The 24,610-nt window shown below is 46.6% G+C and overlaps 1 protein-coding gene across 1 annotated transcript in view; it reads left to right on the forward strand.

Moving 5' to 3' along the window:
* The window catches only part of LOC144161523 (uncharacterized), a 101,650-nt gene that overhangs the window by 54,409 nt on the left and 22,631 nt on the right, over positions 1 to 24,610 (forward strand). Inside the window, exons 8-14 of the mRNA XM_077692182.1 lie at positions 3,625 to 3,695; positions 7,026 to 7,187; positions 9,273 to 9,338; positions 9,574 to 9,637; positions 11,568 to 11,638; positions 19,610 to 19,684; positions 20,343 to 20,427. Coding sequence (XP_077548308.1) covers positions 3,625 to 3,695; positions 7,026 to 7,187; positions 9,273 to 9,338; positions 9,574 to 9,637; positions 11,568 to 11,638; positions 19,610 to 19,684; positions 20,343 to 20,427 — 594 coding nt within the window. The remainder of the gene's footprint in view (positions 1 to 3,624; positions 3,696 to 7,025; positions 7,188 to 9,272; positions 9,339 to 9,573; positions 9,638 to 11,567; positions 11,639 to 19,609; positions 19,685 to 20,342; positions 20,428 to 24,610) is intronic.

The raw sequence follows: 24,610 nt of genomic DNA on the forward strand, positions 1-24,610 counted from the left end.
ATCATGTTTACTGCTGCTTCAATGACACACACACGGTATACGCATTATCTGACACATGTATATTTATCAAGCGGCTCCGGCGCAGCGTCACCAATCGCCCCATAGCTAAGCTAGTTCCACAGGCGTACGCCGGGGTTGCTGCGACGCATGAGCAATTGGTTCCACACCTGGCCACCCCTCGCATGATCATCAAGTAGACCGGGCCGCAACGTGCGGAACGGAGGTCGGCGAAGACGATGGGCGCGTGGTGTGTGTGAGAGACGCCGGGAAGCGAGCCACGTTCTGTGCGCCGTGTGACGTCTCTGATCCTCGCGCATACGCAGCACGGCTCTCCAGGAGCCATGCGAAACTGCTCAACCTCGGCCAGTGTAGCTCACGCTACAAAATTGAAAGCCCCTAAAAAGAAAGTTGGTTAAAACGCGAAGCTTTCTCCTATGCCACCTGAGTGAAAGACAAAATCCGAACTGATTCAGCCGTCTCAGGATGGCGCAATTATATAGACGTCGGCTTCATAACGCGGGGTACTTAGGCTAGATTCCGACTACGAGAAGCGTTCATTTTTTCTTTTGAGGCCCTTCAAGTGTCTTCGCTTATCATCATCAACGTTTTGTGAAACCCATTGCGTAATGTTGGCTTTCATGCAGCGCATTTTCACGCAGACGACCCACGCTATGGGTGAGACGTAGAAAGCTTCGCTTTAAATGACGCGTCCACAGTGGGCAACGAACCCTTGCCTTGCGATTGGATGTGCGATGCCTTACCGATTCGGCTATGTGAGCGACCCCGTGGATTACTCCGCGGGACACCCCCTGTGAGAACATCCGGGCTAAATTACTACTTTAACGCGATTTGGCGCCGCTTGTGGGGTCGAGGGTAGCGCGCGCGCACGTGCGTTCGTGTGTTGCAATAATGTGCTCCTATGGGGTTATACGCTTCCCGGTAAAACCCGATTTTATGTAATGCTCGCACCCCGAACATGTTTCAGGAGAATCGGGTTAAGCCCAATTTCTCCCCGAATGTGGCTTTTCAGATGAGTAAATACCAGAATAGTGGCTTCACGCTGACATTGTGCCTATACAGAAACTAGGGAAGCCACCCGATCTTCTTCCTCATTTGAGCCCAATCGCCTTACATCCACGCTTTGCAAGCTTTTGGAGCGCATGCGCCCGCCTTCAATGGTTGTTGTACATCTTCCTATGGTACCACCCGGCCCAGATTGTCTTTAGACCTCGTCTGGGTACAGAGGATGGGCTTGGCCATTTGTCGTCAATGGTGTTACTAGGCGGTCGTTCACACAAAGTGCGGACAGTCCTTGCCATGGACATCCACAAGGCCTACGATAACGTCATCCTGAGAACTCTCCCAAGCCTTTTTCTCCCAGACAAGCTGTGCTATTTCACCCAGGATTTTCTTACTAAAAGACCTTTTCCTATACGAATTGGCGTAATAAGGCTATCTCGATTGAATTGCGCTCCGTGATTAGGGGTAACTCGGACGGCAAAATCTCCAGCTGCCGTATGCGCCGCCTCGATACCCCATAAGCCTGTGTGTGTGTGTGTGTGTGTGTGTGTGTGTGTGTGTGTGTGTGTGTGTGTGTGTGTGTGTGTGTGTGTGTGTGTGTGTGTGTGTGTGTGTGTGTGTGTGTGTATGTATGTATTTATGTATGTATGTATGTATGTATTGCGGGAACGCGATCTTAGCGCGTTCCCTTTGGTTCGGCTTCACCACGCTGCTTGCTCCTCGCGAGAACTTGCTTGGCGAGACGTCGGCTAGGGGGATCTACCTCCTCGCCGAACGAGTGTCTTGCGGCCGGCGAGCGCGTGCGGGATGCGGGAGAAGAGTTCGGGAAGCGAGACGTCAGGACGCGCCTGGTGACCTCCTTCCTTCGAGGTTCGGGCAAAAAGGACGGCGACAATGACTGCCATCGGCGTCCCAGCGAGGCAAACGCGAGCGCGCTGAGGCGCCCCCGGAGATGACTGCTGTCGCGGTGAGTCTAACCTCTCGATTCCCTTAAACTGCCCGGGCGAGGAACTACATCCTCGCCGTCAACCAGCTAGCCTGCATGCTCTTTGTATGTTTATTCTTTAGTAATAAATGTCAATGAGCGAAAACACTTGTCGCTTGCTTCCTTTGTTCCGTCGAGCCACGGCCCGCCGCGGCTGGCGCGGTACAGCGCGCACTCGCGGGGTGGGAGATAGCTTGCTAGCTGGGAGAAACGAGAAGACAGACTGATTAGTCTCGCTCGTCGCCGGCTTTGCTATTGCGTGGGGCAACTAACTGACCTACTTTAACCCCTCTTTTATCCCACAGTATGTATGTATGTATGTATGTATGTATGTATGTATGTATGTATGTATGTATGTATGTATGTATGTATGTATGTATGTTTACATGCATGTATGTATGTATGTATGTATGTATGTATGTATGTATGTATGTATGTATGTATGTATGTATGCATGTATGTGTGTATGTTTACATGCATGTATGTATGTATGTATGTATGTATGCATGCATGTATGTATGTATGTATGTATGTATGTATGTATGTATGTATGTATGTGTACGCATGCAGGTATGTATGTATGTATGTATGTATGTATGTATGTATGTATGTTTACATGCATGTGTGTATGTATGTATGTGTGTATGTATGTATGTATGTATGTATGTGTGTATGCATGCATGTATGTATGTATGTATGCATGCATGTATGTATGTATGTATGTATGTATGTATGTATGTGTGTGTACGCATGCAGGTATGTATGTATGTATGTATGTATGTATGTATGTATGTATGTATGTATGTATGTATGTATGTATGTTTACATGCATGTGTGTATGTATGTATGTGTGTATGTATGTATGTATGTATGTGTGTATGCATGCATGTATGTATGTATGTATGTATGTATGTATGTATGTATGTATGTATGTATGTATGCAGGCATGTGTGTATGTATGCATGTATGTATGCAGGCATGTGTGTATGTATGTAGGCATGTGTATGTGTGTATGTATGTTTACATGCATGTGTGTATGTATGTATGTGTGTGCGGTATGTATGTATATATGTATGTATGTATGGATGGATGGATGTTCGTGCGTACGCGTGTAAATGAAATTTCAATTTCAAATATTTTATTTCACGCATTTTACAGAGAAAACATTGGTGACACAAACATCTGCTCCCTTAGCAAAGCTCGGCCGTTTATTCCTCTTTCGTTTATTTCAGCTGTTCCTTCCTCCAAATGAGCATACAACTCATCCATTATATCCAATCAAAATGTACAGTGTCCAGCGACAGTTTCACATCTAGGTCCGAGTGCACTGACAGCGGACGTGCAGGCATCTATAGTGGTCTTATCTTCTCGTATCACTAAATATTAGCCTGTCGTGCTACTAAATGTACGGGGTGCTGTTTCGATACGTTTCTACACATGGAAACGTGTTGGTAGCATGAATGTGCACAACACAACCATACTAATTACGCGCGGGGTGAACATATTTGCAACACCTTTAATGCCCCCTTGGCATAGTGATGCCTTTTGTCTGCTGGGTGGGAGAAATAAGTCTGTCGGAGCAGACGAAGCTGAAAAAAAATCCCATGCTTGTTTTTCAGACTTTTTTGAAGCTCGGCGTGACCCAGGATCAGCTGGATGACTTCTTTTCTGGCCCTGCGTTCTTGACCTGGTACGTTGTTTTAAACGCGTGGCGCGTTAAAAAGCCCCTGTCTTAAGACAAAGATGGTTGAAAAAAAAAAAAAACCGCCCGCATCTTCCCACGGGGGAACTCGAGTAAATGCGTCGCAGAGTGGTGGGGGTATCGCGTGAATGTTGCGTAATTGCGTATGGTTTGGGAATGCTTAATTGTTATTTCGTCTTTATTATTCTTATTTATTGAATGAAGGAGAAGCGAAGGCAAGGAGTGTAAAGTTAAAGTCGGTCTTTATTGCTTGGTGCCGTGGTTGTATTGGACGAAGAGGATGACTGCTTTGTGGTCGCTAAAGTGCACTGTCAAGGGGTCTTTTAGGAGCGGTCATGCGATTGCGTAACTGGTGAAGACGTTGCTTCCATCGCATCTACTCGAGTCAAGCAAAGCGTCAAGTCAAGCGAAAACCAAGCAAAGACGCCCTTGACTGAATTCCGAACGCGCGCTCCGCCGCTTATATACACACCGCCCACGTTCGAGGGAGAGGAGCACGGGGGAGAGACGCGCATGCGCACACTTCCGTACACAAGCGCGCGAACTTTCCACGCACCCACCACGCCGTTATCACGTGTACACGCCCTGCCGCCGTTACTGTTGAGCGCGACGCAGCGCACGGGTAGCTATGACGCATGCGCGCACAGACGCGCTCGCCCCGCACCGCCGGCGCTGTTGTTGAGAGCGACGGAGCGCACGGGGTACACGCGCTCCTCCCGCACCGCCGCACCTGTTGTTGAGAGCGAGGAGGGTACGGGGGAGAGACGCGCACCAGCGCCTCGACGCGACGCGCATGCGCAGTGAGCGTGTGGACGGCGCCGACGCCGAAGCGTGACATCGTGCGACTAAGAAATGCTCCGCATTTAAAACGCAAAGCCTCCTCCCGTGCAACCTGAGTCGAAGTCCGAAATCCAAACTGCTTCGACCGTGTGGGAATGGCGCAATCAGATAAACGTTGGCTGAATAACGCGGGGGACGCAGGTTCGATTCCGGCCACCGGAAACTTTTTGTGAAACCCAGTGTTTGAAGTTGGCTTTCCTGCAGTGCGTTCGGGCACCACATCGAATGCCACCAGCGAGGCACGGAGAGCTTCGCTTTAAAAATTAGCAGTGGCTTAGCTCGGCTATGCCAGGATATACGTAGCGTGAGCTAAGGTTCGGAAATCCAATCCAATCCAGTCCAGTCCAGTCCGCTCACTTATCCTCGCGCATGCGCAGCACGGCTTTCCAGGAGCCACGCGAAACGGCTATCAAGCGGCTCCGGCGCAGCGTCAAATGTGGCTACTGCGCAACGGAGGCGCACAGCTGGGCACGCGCCGGCGCCAGTGCGTCTGCCGCGGCTATGACGTCACTTCTCCGAATGCGCAGACAGGCGAATGTGCAGACCCAATTCTCTACACACCCGTACTACACTTTGATTGGATTTCAAATCCAATCCAAATCCAATCCAATCTACTTCTCCACGCGCTTGCGCAGCACTGTCCGTCAAGGTCCACGCGAAACTGCTCAACCTCGGCCAGCGTAGCTTGCGCTACAAAAAAAGCGTTAGTGGCAACATAAGGGTCGAATAGCGCACGAGTGAAGAGCGTAATGCCCGCGCAGTTTTCGCACCTTATGATGTCGCTAGCTTGATGATTTAACGTCTGGAGGGTCATTACCTGCGACTTTAGTGCAGCGCAGTGAAGCGGTAGTGGCGACGGAACTACTGAGTCCCACATGCCAAGGGCGACCGAAACGTGTAAAGAGTGTTTCTAAACGCCACGTGTCGTTCCAGGGGGAAGGCAGCGTTCGTTTCACACCTGAATAGAGACGGATGAAGAGAGAACCATTTTGCGGTGCTATAAACCCACCCGATTCTATCGGGGTGACTACCAAATTGGTTTCACAGCTACTCTGGGCCTCATTTACTCCGTTTTTGGGAGAGGTTTGTGGAGCCTGTTCTGTTATATCTCCATACTCTGTCTCCGTGTGTCTTTTTAATTCAACTAATATAAAATAAAGAGAGAGAAGAGCGACTTTTGGACGCAAGGCGGGCTGTAGGCTCATTGGAAGAAGCTCGTTTAATTATGGGACGACGAAGTGGGCTATAGAATCGAGAGCATCTTGCTCTGTTCGTGAGTCTACTGTGAGAAGGATGAGCGTTGTGGATATCGGTAAAGAAAGAATGAAGCAGACCCATCGTTCTATACTGCCCGAGCAAGACTTCTCGAGAGTTCGGACGTGCGATTACGTGAAGTGTGGGCGTGTCCACGGAATGAGGATTTATGCGTATTCTGGGATCGTTGGGGCGAGAGAAATTTCGATAGCGAGTTATTCTAGGGAAAGACCAAATGAGGCTGTGCAGGTAAGCTTTGGTAACGGAGTGGCGCTTTTGGCTGCGTGGTGTGGTGGTAGGCGCGTACCATTTGCGTAGGGCTTCGGGTGCATGGCTGGCATTAGCTATAGGTACTTGTACTTGTTTAGGAGCACCTCAGCAGGGAGTTTACGTAGAGCAGAGATGAACCCAGGTGGGTGAGGTTCTCGAGGCGGAGTTTCTTTTGTAGCGTAAGCTACACTGGCCGAGGTTGAGCAGTTTCGCGTGGGCCGTGAAGGGCCGTAGTGCGCAAGCGCGAATAGCATGAGATTGGAAAGCTTTTTTTTCCTCCATGGGATTGGATTTGGATTATATTGGCTTGTCTTGGCTTAGATTGGATTGGATTGGATTAAATGGGATTGTATTGGAAATCCAATCCATCTGTAGTACGGGTGTGTAGAGAAGTGGGTCTCCACATTCGCCAGTCTGCGCATTCCAGAGGAGTGATGTCATAGCCGCGGCAGACGCACTGCCGCCGGCGCGTGCCCAGCTGTCGGCTCCGTTGCACAGTAGCCAAGTCTCTCACTGCGCCGGAGCCGCTTGATAGCCGTTTCGCGTGGCTCCTGGAGAGCCGTACTGCGCATGCTCGAGGAGCAGTGACTGGACTGGACTGGACTGGATTGGATTGGATTGTAAATCGTTTTTGCAGCAGTAAGCATGATAATTAGCTAATCCTAGACAACCAGGAAACCTAAGAATAACCAGCTGAACTTTAGCTCACGCTACGTATATCCTGGCGTAGTCAAGCTAAGCCACTGCTAATTTTTTATATATAGCGATGTATAGTAAATGCATGCAGTTCGTCTTTATCCTGCTTGACAAATTTAATTGTGCTACCATGAATAATTCCATTTGTTGAGCAGCAGTCACATGTACACCTTCGCGGGCCTATTTCCCTCGCGTCTTGGCTCAGACAAGATAATAAAACTGAAACCGCATGCCGCCTTTTTACCACCTTCTGTGCAGGCAACGAATGGGGAACTTGCGCGGTTTCGGTGGTCCACTTCCGGAATCGTGGCACGCCCAGCAAGTTGCACTGCAGCATCGCATCCTGAAGCGCATGCGCGAGTTTGGCATGACACCAGTGCTGCCAGCCTTTGCCGGTCATGTTCCACGGGCTATGGAGAAGTAAGCATGTGGTACAAAGGGCGTGCGCAGTTGCGCTCAAAGAAGTGAATTCTTACCGCAGTGCCATGCAGTGCGGCGCCGCTAGTGTAGCGTAGCGCTATTCGTGCAGATTTAGCGTAAGGGAGGTAACACATAGTGAAACGCACTGTAGCCCATTATACGGTTAGCGTCAAGCAGGACACTCGTACGCTAAGGGGTGCGCAGGAGGCCACAGAACTACGCTATGTCATCTGCAAGACATCTAACAAGGACTGGACAGTCACTTCCCACAATTCTAAATTATGCAGCATTCAGGTTTTGCACTTTCTGCAAGATTAAAACGAAGGTACCCGCCAATATGGGGACCCGGCTAGCAAGAGTGTAGCATGTGCGGCTGTGTTACGGCGTGCAAGGATGTAATCCTGCTTCGCTAACATGACGGAGAGTAGTCTAGGGTGGTGCACACTCTGTTAAATCGTTAATGATAGGCTTATTTGTGCCTTATAAGTGTGTACCTGCCAGCAGAAAGTTTGTAATCTGCCAGACGTGTGTTTCTCTGGCTCCCGTCTCCCTCCTGAGAAATGTTTAGACCGACGAAGTCTAATGTGACATTCGAGTGCGTCATCAAAGTTGACGTCACCAAATCTTTCCAGAGTATGGTGCGAACGAAACACCGCTTTTCACCGCTCTTTTACTGTTAAAAACAACAATGTGTGTGAATTAGCTGAAATAATCCAGAACGCCGGCCTGTGCTTTCGGAAATGTAATCTCGTAACGTACTTGCGCAGTGTTTATCTGACTCTTCGAAGTCGATTTAAGTACTGAGCCACTCAGCCATCCTTGCTAAACGACTTTTGGACCAGTTATTGGGGCTTTCAAATCTTGATACCTCAATATGCGACTCTGTGAACAGCCTTGGGATAGCCAGTCGCTTGCCCGGATACAGCGGAGATTGTGACTGATTTGACTGCATAAACTTTGATTACACAACGATTTTGTGTCGTGGGGTGCCCGTGTGGTAGAAGTGGATGGCCTGGATTCAGCATGCTGTCCACGTACTCTTCGCGAGTTCTTGCTGAATGTGGAGGTCCGTGTTAGCCAGCCGAGCCATCCGCTGCTCGTAGGAATGCGTGGGGTTCAGAGGGTGGTCCGGAAATAGTTCACCCCTATATACAGAGACGTATGGGGTGAGGGCGGAAGGGGGAAAATTCCATGCGGCGGGGTGGAGGGCAAGGTAGATGGCGCGGAGTATAGGTGCTGTGAGGGCACAAATTTGTTTGCAATCTTCACGGGGTGATGGGTGTTATACATTCTTGTCAGTTGGCGGCTGCTTGCCTCGAAGATACTCTAAAAACGCTTGGTGGCACAGAATGGACAAAACGCATGGTCATTTCTCTGTTGCTGATACATAGTCTCAGTACTAATGGTTCGCCGATATACATGTTTGTGTAGAACCTGAACAAAGTAAATATTGGTGGAATGTTTAGAGTCTGAGAGAGCACAGACTTTTCACGACATCGTCTAGAAAGAGATCGTACCATCGTTTAGCCAGATAATGCCCGAATGGAGGAATGTGCTTGGAACGGCGCAAGGCATCGTAAAAATATCTTTTATACGCAATAAGGGTACCGAGTTACTTTCGATATGGAGTACAAGAGTTTTGTGCTGTGTTCTATGTAGGAAGTAACTTTGCGAGCGTGTGCGTGCGTGTGTCTGTCCTTGAACAAAAAAACCTTCGCCTAACACTTGCTCAAAGTTAAAGTGAAATTGCTGTGTGTATGGCACACCTTGAATGTGTACGTTCTGGCAATGGTCCTTTTAATGTCGGAAAGAACATGAGCTTAAATGTGGATACGGATCGCTGAAGTAGCCAGTGGTGAGCTGGGCCGAAAATTGCCAATTGTTGCTGAAAAAACAAAACGCGCGTGGAATTGTAAAATGAGAAACGAATTGCAAGATTAGAAACTGCAGTTTCAATGTTTTATGTATGCCATATAATGTAACACTAGAATTATTGTACTAGTTCCTTAGGTCATTGCATGTCTCAGAGCTAATTTAAAAAAAGAACTTTTCGCTTTTCTTCTGCTCTCTCCCCAACACACACAGATTGTTTCCCAACACAAAAATGACTAGGACATGCTGGATATCACATTTTGATGACAAATATGCTTGGTAAGATGGTTTTCTTTTTTGCAAAATTGAATTGTGGGAACTTTGTAATACCTTTGTCCGAATTTATAGAAACGTTGTCTCAAAAATGAGCACTCCTTGCATGAGCCAATAATCTAGCGTAACTTGCATTATACCTAAAATAATTTCTTATTTGTACTTGGATTTCTGTGGTTAAACTAGAATCATTGTGCGTGAGTCATAAAAACTTACCTTGCCGAGTTCTTGTGTTTTCCAGCCCCACGTTCGTGTACCCGAACGAGACATTGTTTGTCACTATCGGAAAGTTGTTTGTGCAAGAGGTGAGTGGAATGAAAACACAGGAGTTAACACAAGCCACTTCCTGTTATAATTGATCTTTTAAACTCTTAACGTCACCCGACAGTTATGGTGCATTTTTGGTTATGGTTATATTTGGTTACCCAACAGTTCTGGTAAATTATGGTATACCCAGGAATCTTGGGTATGCGAAGGAAGTTTGATGCTTTATACAAATTTATAAAATAGCTGCCACCATAGTTGGCGCAAGCGCGTGATAACAAACTAACAAAAGCAAGTGCCTCATAACATCTGCGGGATTGGTCGGCCGCATCCGCAGTGCCGCGGGGTCAACGCCTCTTTGTCAATAAACTTTATTTCGATGCCTAGGAGCGCGGAGATAGACAAGTTCGTCGTTTTAACAGCAGAGCTTTTTAAGCTTTTCGTTACGCCGTGGAGCGTTACCAGAACATAAAGCCCAGCCGAGTGCACTTGAGCGTGTGCCTCGTGAGGAGCGCCCGGCGTCGTCCAGGCTTGCGCGTGAGCTCGCCCCACGTGAGAAGCTCGCAAAAAATACCAAGAAAAAATACCGATCGCACTTGAGTGTGCGCCTCGTGAGGGGCGCCCGGCGTCGGCCCGCTCGCCCTTCTAGAACACTCTGTCCAGCGTTCGTGGCGTGATCTCTCGCGTGCGGTTCTCCTCGCCAGTTCACGTGCGTTTGCGCCTGCAGTGGGGACCACAGGCGCCGAGCTCGCGTTACAGACGCCGATTTCGTGAAGCCAGTTTCCGCGCGTGCTGACGCGGTCCACTTTGTGAGAGATGTGAAAGGCTGTGGACAAAACGATGCGGGCCTGCCAGTCATGGAGTACTTTCAGTCCGGAAATTCATGCGAGGCGCAACAGCCGGGTCTCCGACGAAGGGAGAGGGGCCGCCAGCTCTGCCGTTTCTCTAGGCTCGCACCACTAGCGCAAGCTGCGCCAGTTTTTGGCCCATGTCCAATATAAAAAAAGGAATATTACAGGTGTAAAAGAACAATCGACTTCACAAGAGTGGAAGTCAATACAGAGCTGTGCTTCCTTGTCGAGAAAGTTCAGGGCGGTTTGACCCCACCACATGGTCAGGATGTCAGGATGGAAAGACAGAAGCCGAATGGAGGCGTTGTTTGCCCAATTACAAGGAGATAAGAAGCGCTTAAGCACCTTCTCCTCGCCGTTTGGCCGCACGTCACCAAGGCACAGCGGGAAAGCCCCCCTCGGCTAACGGGAAACGTGGGTGCATGTTTTCAAACACCGAAATATTTCAAAAATTTATTCGAAGCCGTATAAGATATTGCGTCACCCGCTTACATATTAGGAATGTTCGAATTATCGCACACCCCTAATGTCAAATACAAATATCTCTAGGAAACGTTTATCCATTACTCGACTCGCTTTTCTTTGTCGTGTCAATTGTCTCTGTTAAACACTAAGTAGGGACGTAAATTACGATGTCATGCAGATATGTTATTGGCTGTTACGATGAGGTATGACATAAGCTCTGCTTTTAAACATAACATAAAACGCTTTGGAGAAAAGCGTAAATATTGTTAACCACTGACATTTTCAACCGTATAAACACTGGACACGAGCTTAGAAGGCACAGAAGTTATATAAGATGTAGCAGTAGCTGCTGTGTTTGTTCTATGCTTATGAAACTTCTTTTTCATTTCTCCGTGATTTTCCGGCGTATGTTTGTGACACCTAAGCTGGCTTCAGTGAAATGCATTCATGGCACGTCGTGGAACGTTATGCTTTTTTTGTGCATGGCGTTTCCTTGTGCCACCAAAGAAGCCCACAGGAAGATTTTTATGACCTGTGCGAAATCCGGTTCTGCTTTGCGATATTTTACCCAGAGCCTTACCTCAAACAGCTTTCTCAAAATAATTAAACTATGCTAAGCCGACTTCCAGCATTCACGTTAAATCTTGTTTTCCAGTACATTAAAGAGTTCGGCACGGACCATTACTACAACGCTGATCTGTTCAACGAGCTCAACCCACCCTCCGCGTAAGTTGGGCACTATTGTGTGTCATTTTCTTATGTCCATTGCTGCCACTTTGAAAGCGACAGCTTTCTTGGCGGGATCGATGCGTCCCGTCAAACAACTAATGCATTTCCCCGTGGACCCGTTGGTCGACCGGAAAGCTCTTGTAAGGTCTCTGGACACACGGCGCGTGCGTGAAATCGGGCTTCCAGTGGTCAAAACGATTACTTGAAAATCGCGAAAAAGCAACGGTTCTAGATAAGACAATACACGGATCTATCACGTTGGAGCAAAATAGTATACCTTTGTATCGTCTCATAAACCGCGTACCGGTATACATCTAGATCGTTCGTAGATGCGTTTACTTAGTGCGCTGAAAACCGTCGCATGTGTCCGTTCTTTGTTTGCAATTTGGGACTTTGAAGGTTAGACGATCGATTTGGACGCTCTTTTCAAGTAAAGGTTTTGACGCACTTTTGGCGCGGTTTTGATGTGAGATAGCTCTCGCCCTTCTCTCAACTTTCTTTAGGAGAGGATGGTAAAGCTTTTATTGGCATGCCGCGCACATAATAGTGTCTAACGCTAATCAATGACCACTAATTTGTAGGGTTGTTCAACGGCGCATTTCCTCTATCGGATAGAAGCGCTTGGAAAGAAAATTGACTTCAAATATTGAATCAAGCACCGAATATTTTTTTTCGCCACAGTTTATTTTTCAATACATGTAATGATGGATTTCAAGGGCATGTATTATCGGTCTGCGGTGTATACGAATTAAAGAAAGATATTGGCCGCGTATCTGCTCACGTCGCAGCAAGTGTCGTTGAAAGAGGAGTTTTCTACCGCCCTGCAACGTGCTCTTTTTGTATTTTTGGGTCAAAACTTTATTTTCAAAGCGTATTTATTGTTATAAAGCCAATGTCAAGCACCCGTGTATTTTTAATAAAAAGAATACTGTGAATACCACTTATGTATTGAGAGAGAGGGGGAGAGTGAAAGAGTGAGAGAGAAGAGACAGAGAGAAAGAGGGACAGATAAGAGAGAAGGGGAGAGAAAAAGAGAGTGAGTGAGAGAGTCAGAAAGAGAGAGGAGAGTAAGAAAGGAGAGTAAGAAAGGAGAAAGATGAGAGAGCGAGGGAGAGAGAAGAGAGAAAACGAGAGAGAAAGAGAGAGACAGAGAGTAAGAGAGAGTGAGAAAGAGAGAGGGGGAGAGAGGAGAGAAAAAGGGGGACTAAGATGAGAGAGAAAGACAGAGAGGAGATAGAGAAGAGAGAAAAAGGAGAACGAGAGGAGAGAGAGAGAGGAGAGAGAGTGAGGGGAGAGATAGAGAGCAGAGAAGAGAGGAGAGCGAGAGGAGAGAGAGAAAGAGAGAGAGGAAAGAGATAAAGAGGAGCGAAGAGAGAAGAGAGAAAGGGAGAGAGAGCTCCTTAATGGAAACTGGTGAGGTCAGCTCTGCTAGGAACAAGGCTTGCTACGCCAGATGGGGGGGACTACAATGATGAGTGTTGAAAGTTAGACATTAGGGGTACGGCAGGAAGAATACAAACACGAAATGTTAAAAGCGAGAAACAAGGGAATGGTGCTAGCAGAGTCCTTACATAAAAAATACAATTGAAAAGAAAATATTCAATGTAAACGATGACTAAAAATGCAAAGTAAACGGCGCAAAACTAACAACACCAACCGAAGAAAAATAAATAGCTGAACACCGCAGCGCGAAAGAGTACACATCGCGAGACACTTGCGCTGTCTATGATCTTCTAGAGATATTTGCCGAGTTCAGAGTATCGTGGGAACTGGAGCAGAACTTTTGTATCCAAGGTACTGTCAACACTATTGGCCCGAGGTCCAAGAAAATGACCAAGTTCGAGCCTGCCTCCATGACGTACACGAGACAGGGGGCTCGCTTTTCGCGCAGCAGCGAATCGAGGGCAGACGCACAGCAAGTGGTTTACAGTCTCACGCACGGCGCAAGTCCGGTACAGGAGGATCGTCCCAACCAATATTTATTTATTTATTTATTTATTTATTTATTTATTTATTTATTTATTTATTTATTTATTTATTTATTTATTTATTTATTTATTTATTTATTTATTTATTTATTTATTTATTTATTTATTTATTTATTTATTTATTTATTTATTTATTTATTTATTTATTTATTTATTTATTTATTTATTTATTTATTTATTTATTTATTTATTTATTTATTTATTTTGATTTAATACTGCAGACCACAGTTGTACCCCCGGCAGGACGAACACTTGAATATCACAATTACAAAAGGTATTACAAAAAGAGCAAAAGGGACAAAAATGAAACGGCCTACATTGCATTGAAATTGCCAAATGCCAAGACACAAACAGCAACAACAATAACAAAAAACAGGGTTATACAGAATATAACGAGTATGTTTCGGTAACGAATTCCACTCAGCCACGATACGTGGGAAAATAAAAACTTGTAAGTATCAGTACGCGCATGGTATGGTGTTAGTGATCTCGGGTGGTGCTGCTGCGTGTGTCTTGTAGTCAGGGCGGACATATACAGGGAGGGGTCGATATCCAATTCATGGTTAGTACGTGAGCAGAGGAAATCAAGATGAAGTTTCTGTCTTCTTAACTGAAACTTGGGAATTTTATTGGCAATCATTAATTCAGAGGGGGAATCTGTGCGACGCAATTTTGAAAAAATGAACCTAACTCTGAATGTTTTCCAATTTATCGATGTTATTTTAAAGACAATAGTTTTTTCTTGGGCTACCTAAACCCAGAAATTTTGGTCTGTCTGTCTGTCTGTCCGTCTATCTGTCTGTGACTCGATTCAGCCACCCGGCCACAGTAAAACAATGCCTGCGCAATAGTCTTATATAGTCACAGCTAAATGTACCGGTCTAAGTCCGGTGTAATGTTCATACTTTTCAACATTGTTGTAGGAGAACAAGACATTACGCAAATATAAGACAAGAAATTAATACAGAAGTGATATTTGCAGTGTTCCTTTATAAACAATCATACATGCTTGACTTTTGCGAAAGTAAGTACTTCATCAACTGCAGAAATAAAATTCACTACTCCGTCGCCTGCTGTCGCCCGCGCTACTATAGCTTCTGGTGCCATTTTAAGAAATCAACCGGCAACAGTTACGAAAGGTTCCACTAGATAGGTTCCACGTTCTGCTTGCAACGCACGTGGACTAGGGAAACGCGGTTCTATAAACATTGAAGTAGGGCGCCTCGATTCACGCGCGTCTTCGCCGTACGGCAGCGTCGGCATCGGGACACCCGGTTTGGAGCAGTGGAACGCGGGAAATTTAAAATGATTTAGGCAAACCTTTGGCGTCTTTACCTTGGGAGGAGCGCGACGCAAGAGGAACAACATGAGAGGTGAGCGGGAAAGCGAAGGGAGGCATTTACTTGACAAAAGTCGATAAAGACTATCATCTTTTGACGACATTTGCAACGAAAGGAGAAGATACGCGGCCAATTTTTTTGGTATACGGATCCCCTACTACAGCAGCATACTCAAGTTTTGGTCTAACGTATCAATGGTAGCAAAGAAGTTTTTACACTTGGAGGCGATTTACGAAGTTTGTGTCTCAAGAAACACAGTTCTCGAAAATCGGAGGAGCAGATGTTGTCGATGTTCAAGTTCCGGGAAAGATTATTAGTAAACGTTACGCCTAAATATTTGAAGCTGTTGACTTGGTTCACAGCACACGATCCCAGTGTGTACTGAAATTCAAATGCAGATTTTTTACGCGTTATGTGGAGGGAAACAGTTTTCTCGGCTTGACAACCATGCCCCATTCCTTGCACCAACTGTATATATTGTCCTGGTTTATGGTAAGTTCTATTTGATCTTGCATGCTTGAGATTTCACGGAATAAAATACAGTCATCTGCAAACTACAGTGACGATATCATTGATGTATAAAAGAAAAAGCAATGGCCCCAGAACACTACCTTGGGGCATTCCGGATGTGCCGGCAAGACAGCTCGAGGTATGACCATCAATCAAAACATACTGCTCTCTATTCATCAAGTACCTAGACACCAATGCTAAAACTTTCTAGAAGATTTATAATTTTTTTATTTTTGAATTAATTTGTCATGCGGAACTTTATTAAATGCTTTGCTAAGATCAAGAAAAATTGTGTCTACCTGGACATTATTATCAAGGGCCTTCGCAAACTCGTGTGTGACGGGGACCAGTTGAGTCACAGTCGAATAGCCTTTCCTAAGACCACGTTGGAAGCCTGTTAGAATCGAGTGTCTTTCAAGAAATTCAATAATACTGTAGGCTATGATATGTTCAATTAATTTGCAGCATGTTGAAGTTAAATATATAGGATGGTAGTTATCAGGAATTAGTCGATCCCCTTTTTTTAAGATTTGGATGACTCTAGCTATCCTGCAGTCACGCGGTAATGTTGCAGTTAACAAAGACGCTTGGAATATGACAACAAGAAATTCGGCAATGCATTCGGCATAATGCCAAAGAAACACAATCGGAAGGTCATCAGGACCGCAGCATTTTTTTTTTTTGCTTTCAAGTTTAAAGGGACACTGAAGTGAATTTGTCAAGATCCCGTTTTTGCTTGCACTGCGTAGACTGGCTCAAATTAGCACACTTTTCATCGTTTATCCGGTTGACAAATCGGTAATTATTTTACAAAGCGCGAAAGAAGAAAAACTACCATGCGCGGTTTGCGGCGGCCGCACCAACTAAGGCTGTGACGTTGAGAGGAGGGGCGCCGTGATTGGACGATGCCCAAGGTTAGCAATCACACAAGTTTCGGTTTCGGTTCTGTAAAACATAACCAATGGCTTTGTTGGATGGGCATTCTCAATATCTCAGTAATCATCGTACCGCGCTTCTGCCATGTTGTCGGCTGTAAAATGCACAAGATAAGCCTCCCAGGACGGCTTGTAGTCGTAGCATTCACTAGCCGAGACTCCGCGTACCCGCAGACGCCCAAATGTCATGCGCTTTTCCCCCATATTTGGAGCTTGCCTCCCTCATGCCTGTATCGTAAAAAGCGTGTTCGCACCAGGCCAAGGGTCTGTTCATTCTGGCCTGTGCCCACTGCCTGCAAGCAGTCGGTGCTTATGGCAACAGCACGCCAACGAGAACTCGCTAGCGCGCCAGTGCCAGCCTGCGCGCGTTTTGTGAACTAGTTCATGTAGCCATGAACGTTGCGGCCCCAAAAAAGGTGAACTCAATATAGAAAACAACGGCGGAAAACAAAAAAGTTAACTTACAAAAAAAAAAAAGCACGTACCCGCGGGGATTCGAACTCGTGACTCGCAAAACATTTGCCGTGAATTGCTGGAGCCTCAGACCGCTAGGCCACGGAGCGGGACGCCAACGCCTTGCTAATATACGGTATATATTATACAACCGGTTTACACTTTTATTTAGTTTTGGCATTTCAAGCCGCTTAGGTGACTATTTGTTGTACTGCGATCGTGCAGTAAGCGTCGCCCGAGTTTCCACAGTAGCTCACGTCTAGCAATTGCATTTCGTAGACGGAAAAGCGTTCGCAGATGCGTAGTCGTGCTGCTGACCGCTCTGCTTGTTCGCCCAGCGCAAAACATTGCTTCCCGCGCCCTAGTTTTACGCTGTACGGTAAAAATATCAGTTGATTTTATTTGCTTAGTACCTATATTGACTTCGCTGACTCTTCTCCCGCCTTCAAGAGGCCTTATATTTTCCTACTGACGTACCAGTCAGCGAAGCGTCGCATGTGCAGCGCTTGTGTGAAGCGACCTTGACTTGGAGCTAGATACAGTGTACAAACAAACCAAGTAAAGAAAGGCACATTCTTCCATTCACAAACGTGTCCTGGCTTCGTTTCAACTAAGCGAACGAATTACGACCAAGCAATTTTTTTTAACCTCCTTGATTGCGACGACCCGCCGGCGGCCGGCGGACGAAACGCTGGGCCGACTGGCTCTGTCGGCCGGGGAGCCGTGCAGTAGCGCAGCCGTGGCGCAGCCAATTGCCAGCTCATCCCCTCCTGACGTCACACGAAAACGCCACAGAAAATGGGCGAGCGTAAAGAGAGGAGGACAGCGTTTTCGAATTAGTTTTTCTACTAAATAAAATCGCGTAAACGCGCCTAGAGTGGTCGAAACATGGCCTGGGGACTCCGGACTACAATTTGCGCTAGTAATCCCGCAATGTTTACATATCACTTCAGTGTCCCTTTAAAAGCACTGAGACCAAACCAGAATAAGAAATTAAATTTGCTTCACAATTTGCTCCAAACTTCAAAATCCGAGTAAACGCTACATTTTGTTTTGCCTCAATTATGCCCAATGTTGTCTTTTTTGCGGAATAATGGCGAAAAGTATGAAGCGTGTTTTCAGATATATTATAGTTATATATACTGTATTATAGTATATTAGTATATTATTTATAGTATATAGTATATAGTATATTATTATATATTATAGTATATATACTACAGAGGACGCCTGTGATCTTTCAGCCGTTGCTCTTTGAATATACTTGTGCTAACCTTGTGGTTCATTAAGGCAACCATTCTACCTTTTAATTACTCCAAAGTTGGAAGTAGCCAGCTCCCTTTTAAATCATTATTTTCCCTCCCTCTCTCAGATTAGTGGTTTGGAAAAGTTTTGCCTATATAGTCGAAGTCAAAAGTCTTTATTTTCCTTTTTGACAGAGGAGGGGGCAGCCGCAAGAAGCCGCTGGTTGAGGCCGCTTGACGAGGTGACTGCCCCGGACGCAGGCGCAAGGTTACATACATTGATAAATACGAGACAAATTGAAACAGCACTAGCGGCATATGTGTATCCCATTGCATCCTCTCATCTATAAAGTACACACATAATGAAGCACAAATTACTCAGAAAAGAAGAAACATCTTGTGACATACGTCACCATTTACCAAGTTAAATATTTACATAACTAAATCTGTTTCTTTAGAGGTTTATAAAATAATTTATATAATCATCATTGCCTCCAAGATCCGCAACAACATGCGAAAGTCAAATATAAAAAGAAAACAAAACGTCATATACACTCTCACGGTAACAGTGCAAATTCACATTAGGATTCTACGAAGTACAGCATAGGTTATTTTCTAATATGGATTGGTTTATTTTTTCTTAACAACACCGGGAGCGCAAGAGAAATTAATTATTCCTGTAGTTTTAATAATTAGGCTGACGCTCTGAAACAAGAAGGTTTGCCTGCCGTAGTTTGTCCTTGCTTTGGGCGCATGCCTTCTTTTCTTTTTTGCGCCGGAGTGAGTACTGCGTAGTTGATGCAGAGCCAGTTGCCAAGGCCAACTTGTCGTTGTACACAATTTATAGTATATTTAGAGAAAATACCTGATCGGCTCTAAGCATGCTATATTTAAAAAAAAAGTGGTTCTTTTCTTAGGTTGATTATAAGACCTTTGTAATTCGTAAAGATTCGAAGAATTTTTTTTCTGAAATTTAATTAGCCTGGTGGGCCCTTGTGCCCAAGACTACCGCACCATTTACACATTTCATTCAAGATTTCATTTTAACTCTTGGCCCCGCGGCTGACAATTTTTTTGCGTTCAAGATAGCCCAAAAAAGGTTACCGTCCTTTAAAAAACTTGAATTCCTATTTGTGTTTGTATACGACCCCAGTCAGGCACGCTGGCATGATTCACAATAACGGGGGGTTTTTAAGCACGCCATCCCACCACGGCTTGTTTATCAGTCGATTCAAGCACTAATACTTGACCGTACCGAATGTTCGAAGATGGTTAATCTCAAATTTTCAAACGGAATGCTAATCAAATAGCAACAACTATTCGAATCGCATACAACGTTTCGGATGCTCGCCAAAATCCAAGCGATCGATGCACTACTTCAAAACTCCCTTCTTCGCCGCCTGAATGTTTAAAATCTCCTTTGAAAGGTTTCACAACATTGTCAGCACTACCCTAAGTCATTTGACGGTGCGCCTATTTAAGCTCACTTGTTTTCCAGAAACTTGACTTTTCTGCGGAATTCCGGAAAGGCCGTGTACAAAGCTCTCACGGAAGCAGATCCAGATGCTGTTTGGTAAGAAACTTTCTATATTAAACACACCGCTGCGGTAAAGCAGACGCCATAATTGCACGCAGCTTGGTTGGTTTGCTGCTAGTACGAGCAAAACGCGAGACAATACAAAGACATGACGGACTGATTTGATAATTCAAGCAAAAAGTGTCGAAACTTGACTGGTTATCTCTGAAATAAATTCCCACAGTCGGATATTTGGAGTTCATGCCGCAGCAAACATAACCAGTGCTATACTCGGTTACAACTCAAGAACGGCACCACCTCATGTAGTGTATCACTCCGCCAAAGCGGCGGACCCGTGATGTCAGTGCGCGCGCGTTTTGAAAGGGGTTTGCTATGAATGCGTGAGATCGTCTGCCTTGTCTCGCGCAGTTTGTTTGTCGTCACTGGAGTCGTTTATAAGCATAATAAGTCCAAAAAATCACGGGAACGGCTCACACCAGGTTCAAAATATTCCCAGTAACGCCCTACTTGCGCCGCGCGGAGAAACATCCGGCTACGGTGATAAGGCACAGCGGCTAATTTCGGTGCCGTTCTTAAGTTGTCACCGAGTATACTGGCATCATTCGTTCAGTTTATTTTTAGTAGAAGGGCAAATGAGGTGAAAGGCTGTTTCTGATTTTTTTTTTCTTGCGTTGTGTGTTGCTTCCCGCATTAGGGTGATGCAAGGGTGGCTGTTTATAAGCGACCCTGTATTCTGGACTCCGAAAAGAGCGGAAGCGTTGTTGACCAGCGTTCCACAGGTAAGAACCGCTCTGCAACTGATAGCACACACAAAAGAGGATAAAGCGCGAGACACGTGGACGACTAGTGCACGCGATTCGCATGCGACTGATCGTTATGATTGATCGTTAGGTCCCATTTCGGCGTCGTTCGCTGGTCGGAAGAGGCTCACGACGTTCGACTGGCAAGCCAGATGCATTCGTGCCATCGTTGCGATCGTCGTGGGGCCACAGCCAATGAGAACCCGAAGGTGTCGTCGCTAAGAAAGTTTCTTTCAAAGCCCCGAGGAGGCGCCATTTTGGGCAATTCCGAGTACAGTCGAGTCCACTTATAACGATACCGTTTATAACAACATATCGCGTATAACGATGAACAGCTATTGCACCGTCAACTTTTGTATTCTTTCTATGGTAAAATAAACTGCTTATTACGACGCCCCAGTGCCGCGATATCGGATATAACGATTGAATTCGGTTATATTTTGCACCAAAAGTGCAACAGTGATGACTCTAAGGACACGGTTGCGCAGCCTACTCAGGTATGTCTTCGTAGGAGGCCCAATGCGTGACACAGTCCCTTGGGGACTTTGTTTCCTCCAAGGGTACTTACCTCAGCTAGGTGAAGCACCTATAAATGCTCTTGGAAAAGATTTGCGCTAGCTTCACACGCGGCAAACAAAGGTGACCGACTGTGGCTTCTTTTCTGCAAATTAGTAGTAGTACGGCCTTGCTGGCATGCGAATAAGATGTTTTGAGCTGTGTTCCTTCTTTTTATTTCGCAACCCGCTTATAACAATTATGGGTTATAACGATGGGATTTCCTTGGCCCTTGGATATTGTTATAAGTGGACTAGACTGTATTTTGTGGGGAACAGCTCACCGCCGCCGCGGCCGCCGCCGCCGACCCGTGCGCTGTCCGCCTGGTAGACACATGTTGCCAGCGGTACCTACAGCATGGCCGGGCGGAATCATGGGCGCTAAATGTTCCCACACCGCCGTACTTAACATATACAAATGCAATGTATAACGTAATAGCAGCATTCAGTTTCACTTCCAGTTGATAAATGTTTTCTTTCCCTGCTCGGATTTCTCTTGCACATCTCTAAATCGGCCGGAATGCGCCTAGACAGGGACGCAACCATGGAGCGAAAACAGTGGGCGGAGCGACGGCGACGACGCATCGCACGCGCACTTTGGAGCATGTGTCTCAAATTCACGCGTACGACTAGTCGTGGCGACCGTCGTAACGATCAGTCGCGTGCGAATCGCGTGCACCAGTCGTCCATGTGTCTAGCGCTTTAATGCGCCGCAGGTAGGGGCGCGCGAACAGGGCCGGTCTTAGAATTGGACGACCAGTCGCACAGAATGCCAGTGAGACGGGGGCGCCGACCTGCACTGAACGCCCCCTTCCCTTTCTCTGCCACTCCACCCTGCTCCCTGTGTTCCGTCCATCAAAAGAAGAGACTTCTTGGGTGCATCATCCCTAAACGAGGGAGCAAAGGGGAAACTGGCCTCCCCAGAAGTGGCCTGAGGAGGCTACGAGTCATGGCATCCGTAATCACAGACATAACTAAAGAAAACTTTTGCCTTCCGACACTTTTCGGCGCCTTAACTTGTTTCAAGAGCAAAACTTGTGCTGAACGGACGCCTTGTCGCGAAGTTATCGGCCCGAAAAGTAAGCTATACTTGATGTGCAAGCAAGTGACGTACGGAATTGAATTGATCTTATTTTTGAATAAAGAACGATTTTATTGCTAGTATTATTGGTGTGTGCATTGACAAGGACAAAATATCGGACAATAGTATGACAATAATGGTCTATAATATTTCCGAAAGAGAGGTCGCATTTCGTGGATCAGGCATTATTTTAACGTCTGGTTTGGTTTATTTTTAGAGAAAAAGCAAATGAATCTTTATTTACCGAGCAGTTCCTGGTGTTATGGCCCTCGCCCCGGTGAAGGCCTTCCTAGCCCGGGATTCCGTGGCTTCGATTGAAATCTCCTCCGTCCCGTGTTGCAAACATACTGAAAAAAAGCCTTCTTATGGCAACCCGTGGTTACACCTGCCATCTGCAAAAGAAAAGAAAGGCAGAAATGCTAAAATTACTGGCGTGTGGAGAAAGCTTTTCATGAGAAACTGAAAAAAAAACTGAAGTACGCCCTTAAAAGTACGAGAGGAAGCCGAATTTCTGTATTAGGCTCAACTAACCTGATCTATCTTTGCGAACCTCGCATGGTCTCCAACGTTACTTGAGCAGGTTGAGCTCATGTTGACAACAATCACTCCCCCCCCCCCCAGACATGTTCCCATGTGTGTGAAGAAAAGTGGTGCGCCAAACTTTCTTCCCCCCGGACCACAGCCGAGGCATTCTGTTGAGCACCAAATAAAATGATAATTATAAATGTAATATCTGTGACATTTTAAATTTAAAAGCCCAACTATGTCTCAACTCCACTGTCACCAAGGAAGGAAGGATGTAGAAAACAGTCAGGGAAGATAATCTGGCTAGAGCCTAATTTGCTATCCTGCACGTGGGAAGGGGAAAAATAGGCAAGAAAGACAAATAAGCGAATGAAGAAAAGTTGGAGCAGACAGGTATGTCCAGCGCAGAAGAACTCAACGTTCAAGTCCATCGGTTGCCACTGGAGACTTTCAGTCTATAGTCTGCTGTTTAAGTTCGTGTCCCGTAGAAAAGTTCATTAGTCGCATTCTGAGAGGATAACAGAGAAGGCCAGTGACACAAAATCTTCTCCTCCGCAAATGGCCGCCGAGAGTCCAGGTTCCTCAGTGCTGACGACAGCTTCTTTCTTTCAGGCGAGTAGCTTGTGCACTCGCATAAAACGTGGCGTATCGTCTCCGGCCTGCCGCGCGTTTCCCACTCCTCACTTGCGGCCATTCCTATTAAGTATGAAAGGTTAACGCTGAAACTGTGTCCTTCTGTCAATGTGTTACTTGGGATACATGTACCGGGAACTAGCGCTTCCGCTGTTTTTGTTGTGTTGTTGTTTGTTCGTTTATTTAATAGCCTCAGGACTTAGTAGAGACAAAGCGGGTCCGATCTGTTCGCTAGTTACAAAGACCTCCACTTTCGCATTTCGCTGCTGTTTTCTCTGCGCAACACGTTTAACCAATGAGGAGGCGAGCCCAAGAACGCGTGTTCAATGCCCGGCCACGGCGGCTACTTTTCTGATGAGGACGAAAAGCGGAAACGCCCTTGTGTTCGAGATTTCGGCGCTCATTAAAGATTCCCACGTGGTTAACATTATTCCTGAGCCCTGTACTACAGCGCGCCACCAGGCGTAGCTTCGGCGCGTTAAACCTTATAATTATCAACTAACGAGGATGTGCGCGTGCGTGGTACCGCAAAAAAAAAAATCTCGTAATTTTACGGGCGCATTCTTCGTAAAAAAAAAAAGCGGACGCCGTTGTCACTTTTTAGAAGACGCACGGAGCGTCCGTTTTTGGTTCGCGAAAAGCAAAAACTCCCAAGAATTTCCCCGAGGGTGAACATGGTTAAGTGCGAATGCACGGGGTGATGCTATGAGGGGGAGTAAAGTTAAAATCCGTTGGCATTCGCCCGTGAGCGCGCGCGAGCCGACCCACGGAGGTCTGGCAGTTTATCGCTGCATATATAGGGGGGTACGCCGCGCCGAGCGCGCCGAGCCAGGTGGCTGAGAGAGGAGGCGAGCGCAAGGGGAGAGGGACAGCGGCGCACGGCAGCTGCAGCCGAGCGAGGGGGAGAGGAGAGAGTGTGACGTCACGGTGGAGAGAGAGGCGCGCGGCAGCTGCTGGGGAGAGGAGGCGCGCTGTGACGTCATACCATGACGTCACGGCGCGAGGAGCGGTGCGGGGAGCGGCGCGCACCCGCGCAGCCACGGCGAGGAGGCGGAGCGAGCGTGGTCACGTGGTGAAGTGACGTCACCGCGCCGTTGCTACCGACGCTCCTCTCCGCTCCACGCCGTTGCTAGGGAGAGGAGGACTGCGGACGCCGCCGCCGCCGCCGCCGCCGCCGGCGGTGGAAGGTTTGGGGTCGCTTATAAAGTGCATTCGCACTTAAAAAAAAAAGTGGGGTGCGTGGTGGTGTCTACCACGCTTTTACACACGTGGGTCTCCACAGTGTTGCTTTACTGTAGGTTCAGTGTTGACAGCGGAGGAAAGTTTCTCTAAATGAGGACTCGTAAAGGCTTAGTTAGGATCGACTATG

The sequence above is a fragment of the Haemaphysalis longicornis genome, unplaced genomic scaffold (genome assembly GCF_048455015.1).
Source record: "Haemaphysalis longicornis isolate Haplotype H1 unplaced genomic scaffold, Haemaphysalis longicornis Haplotype H1 scaffold_12, whole genome shotgun sequence".
Lineage (NCBI taxonomy): Eukaryota > Metazoa > Arthropoda > Arachnida > Ixodida > Ixodidae > Haemaphysalis > Haemaphysalis longicornis.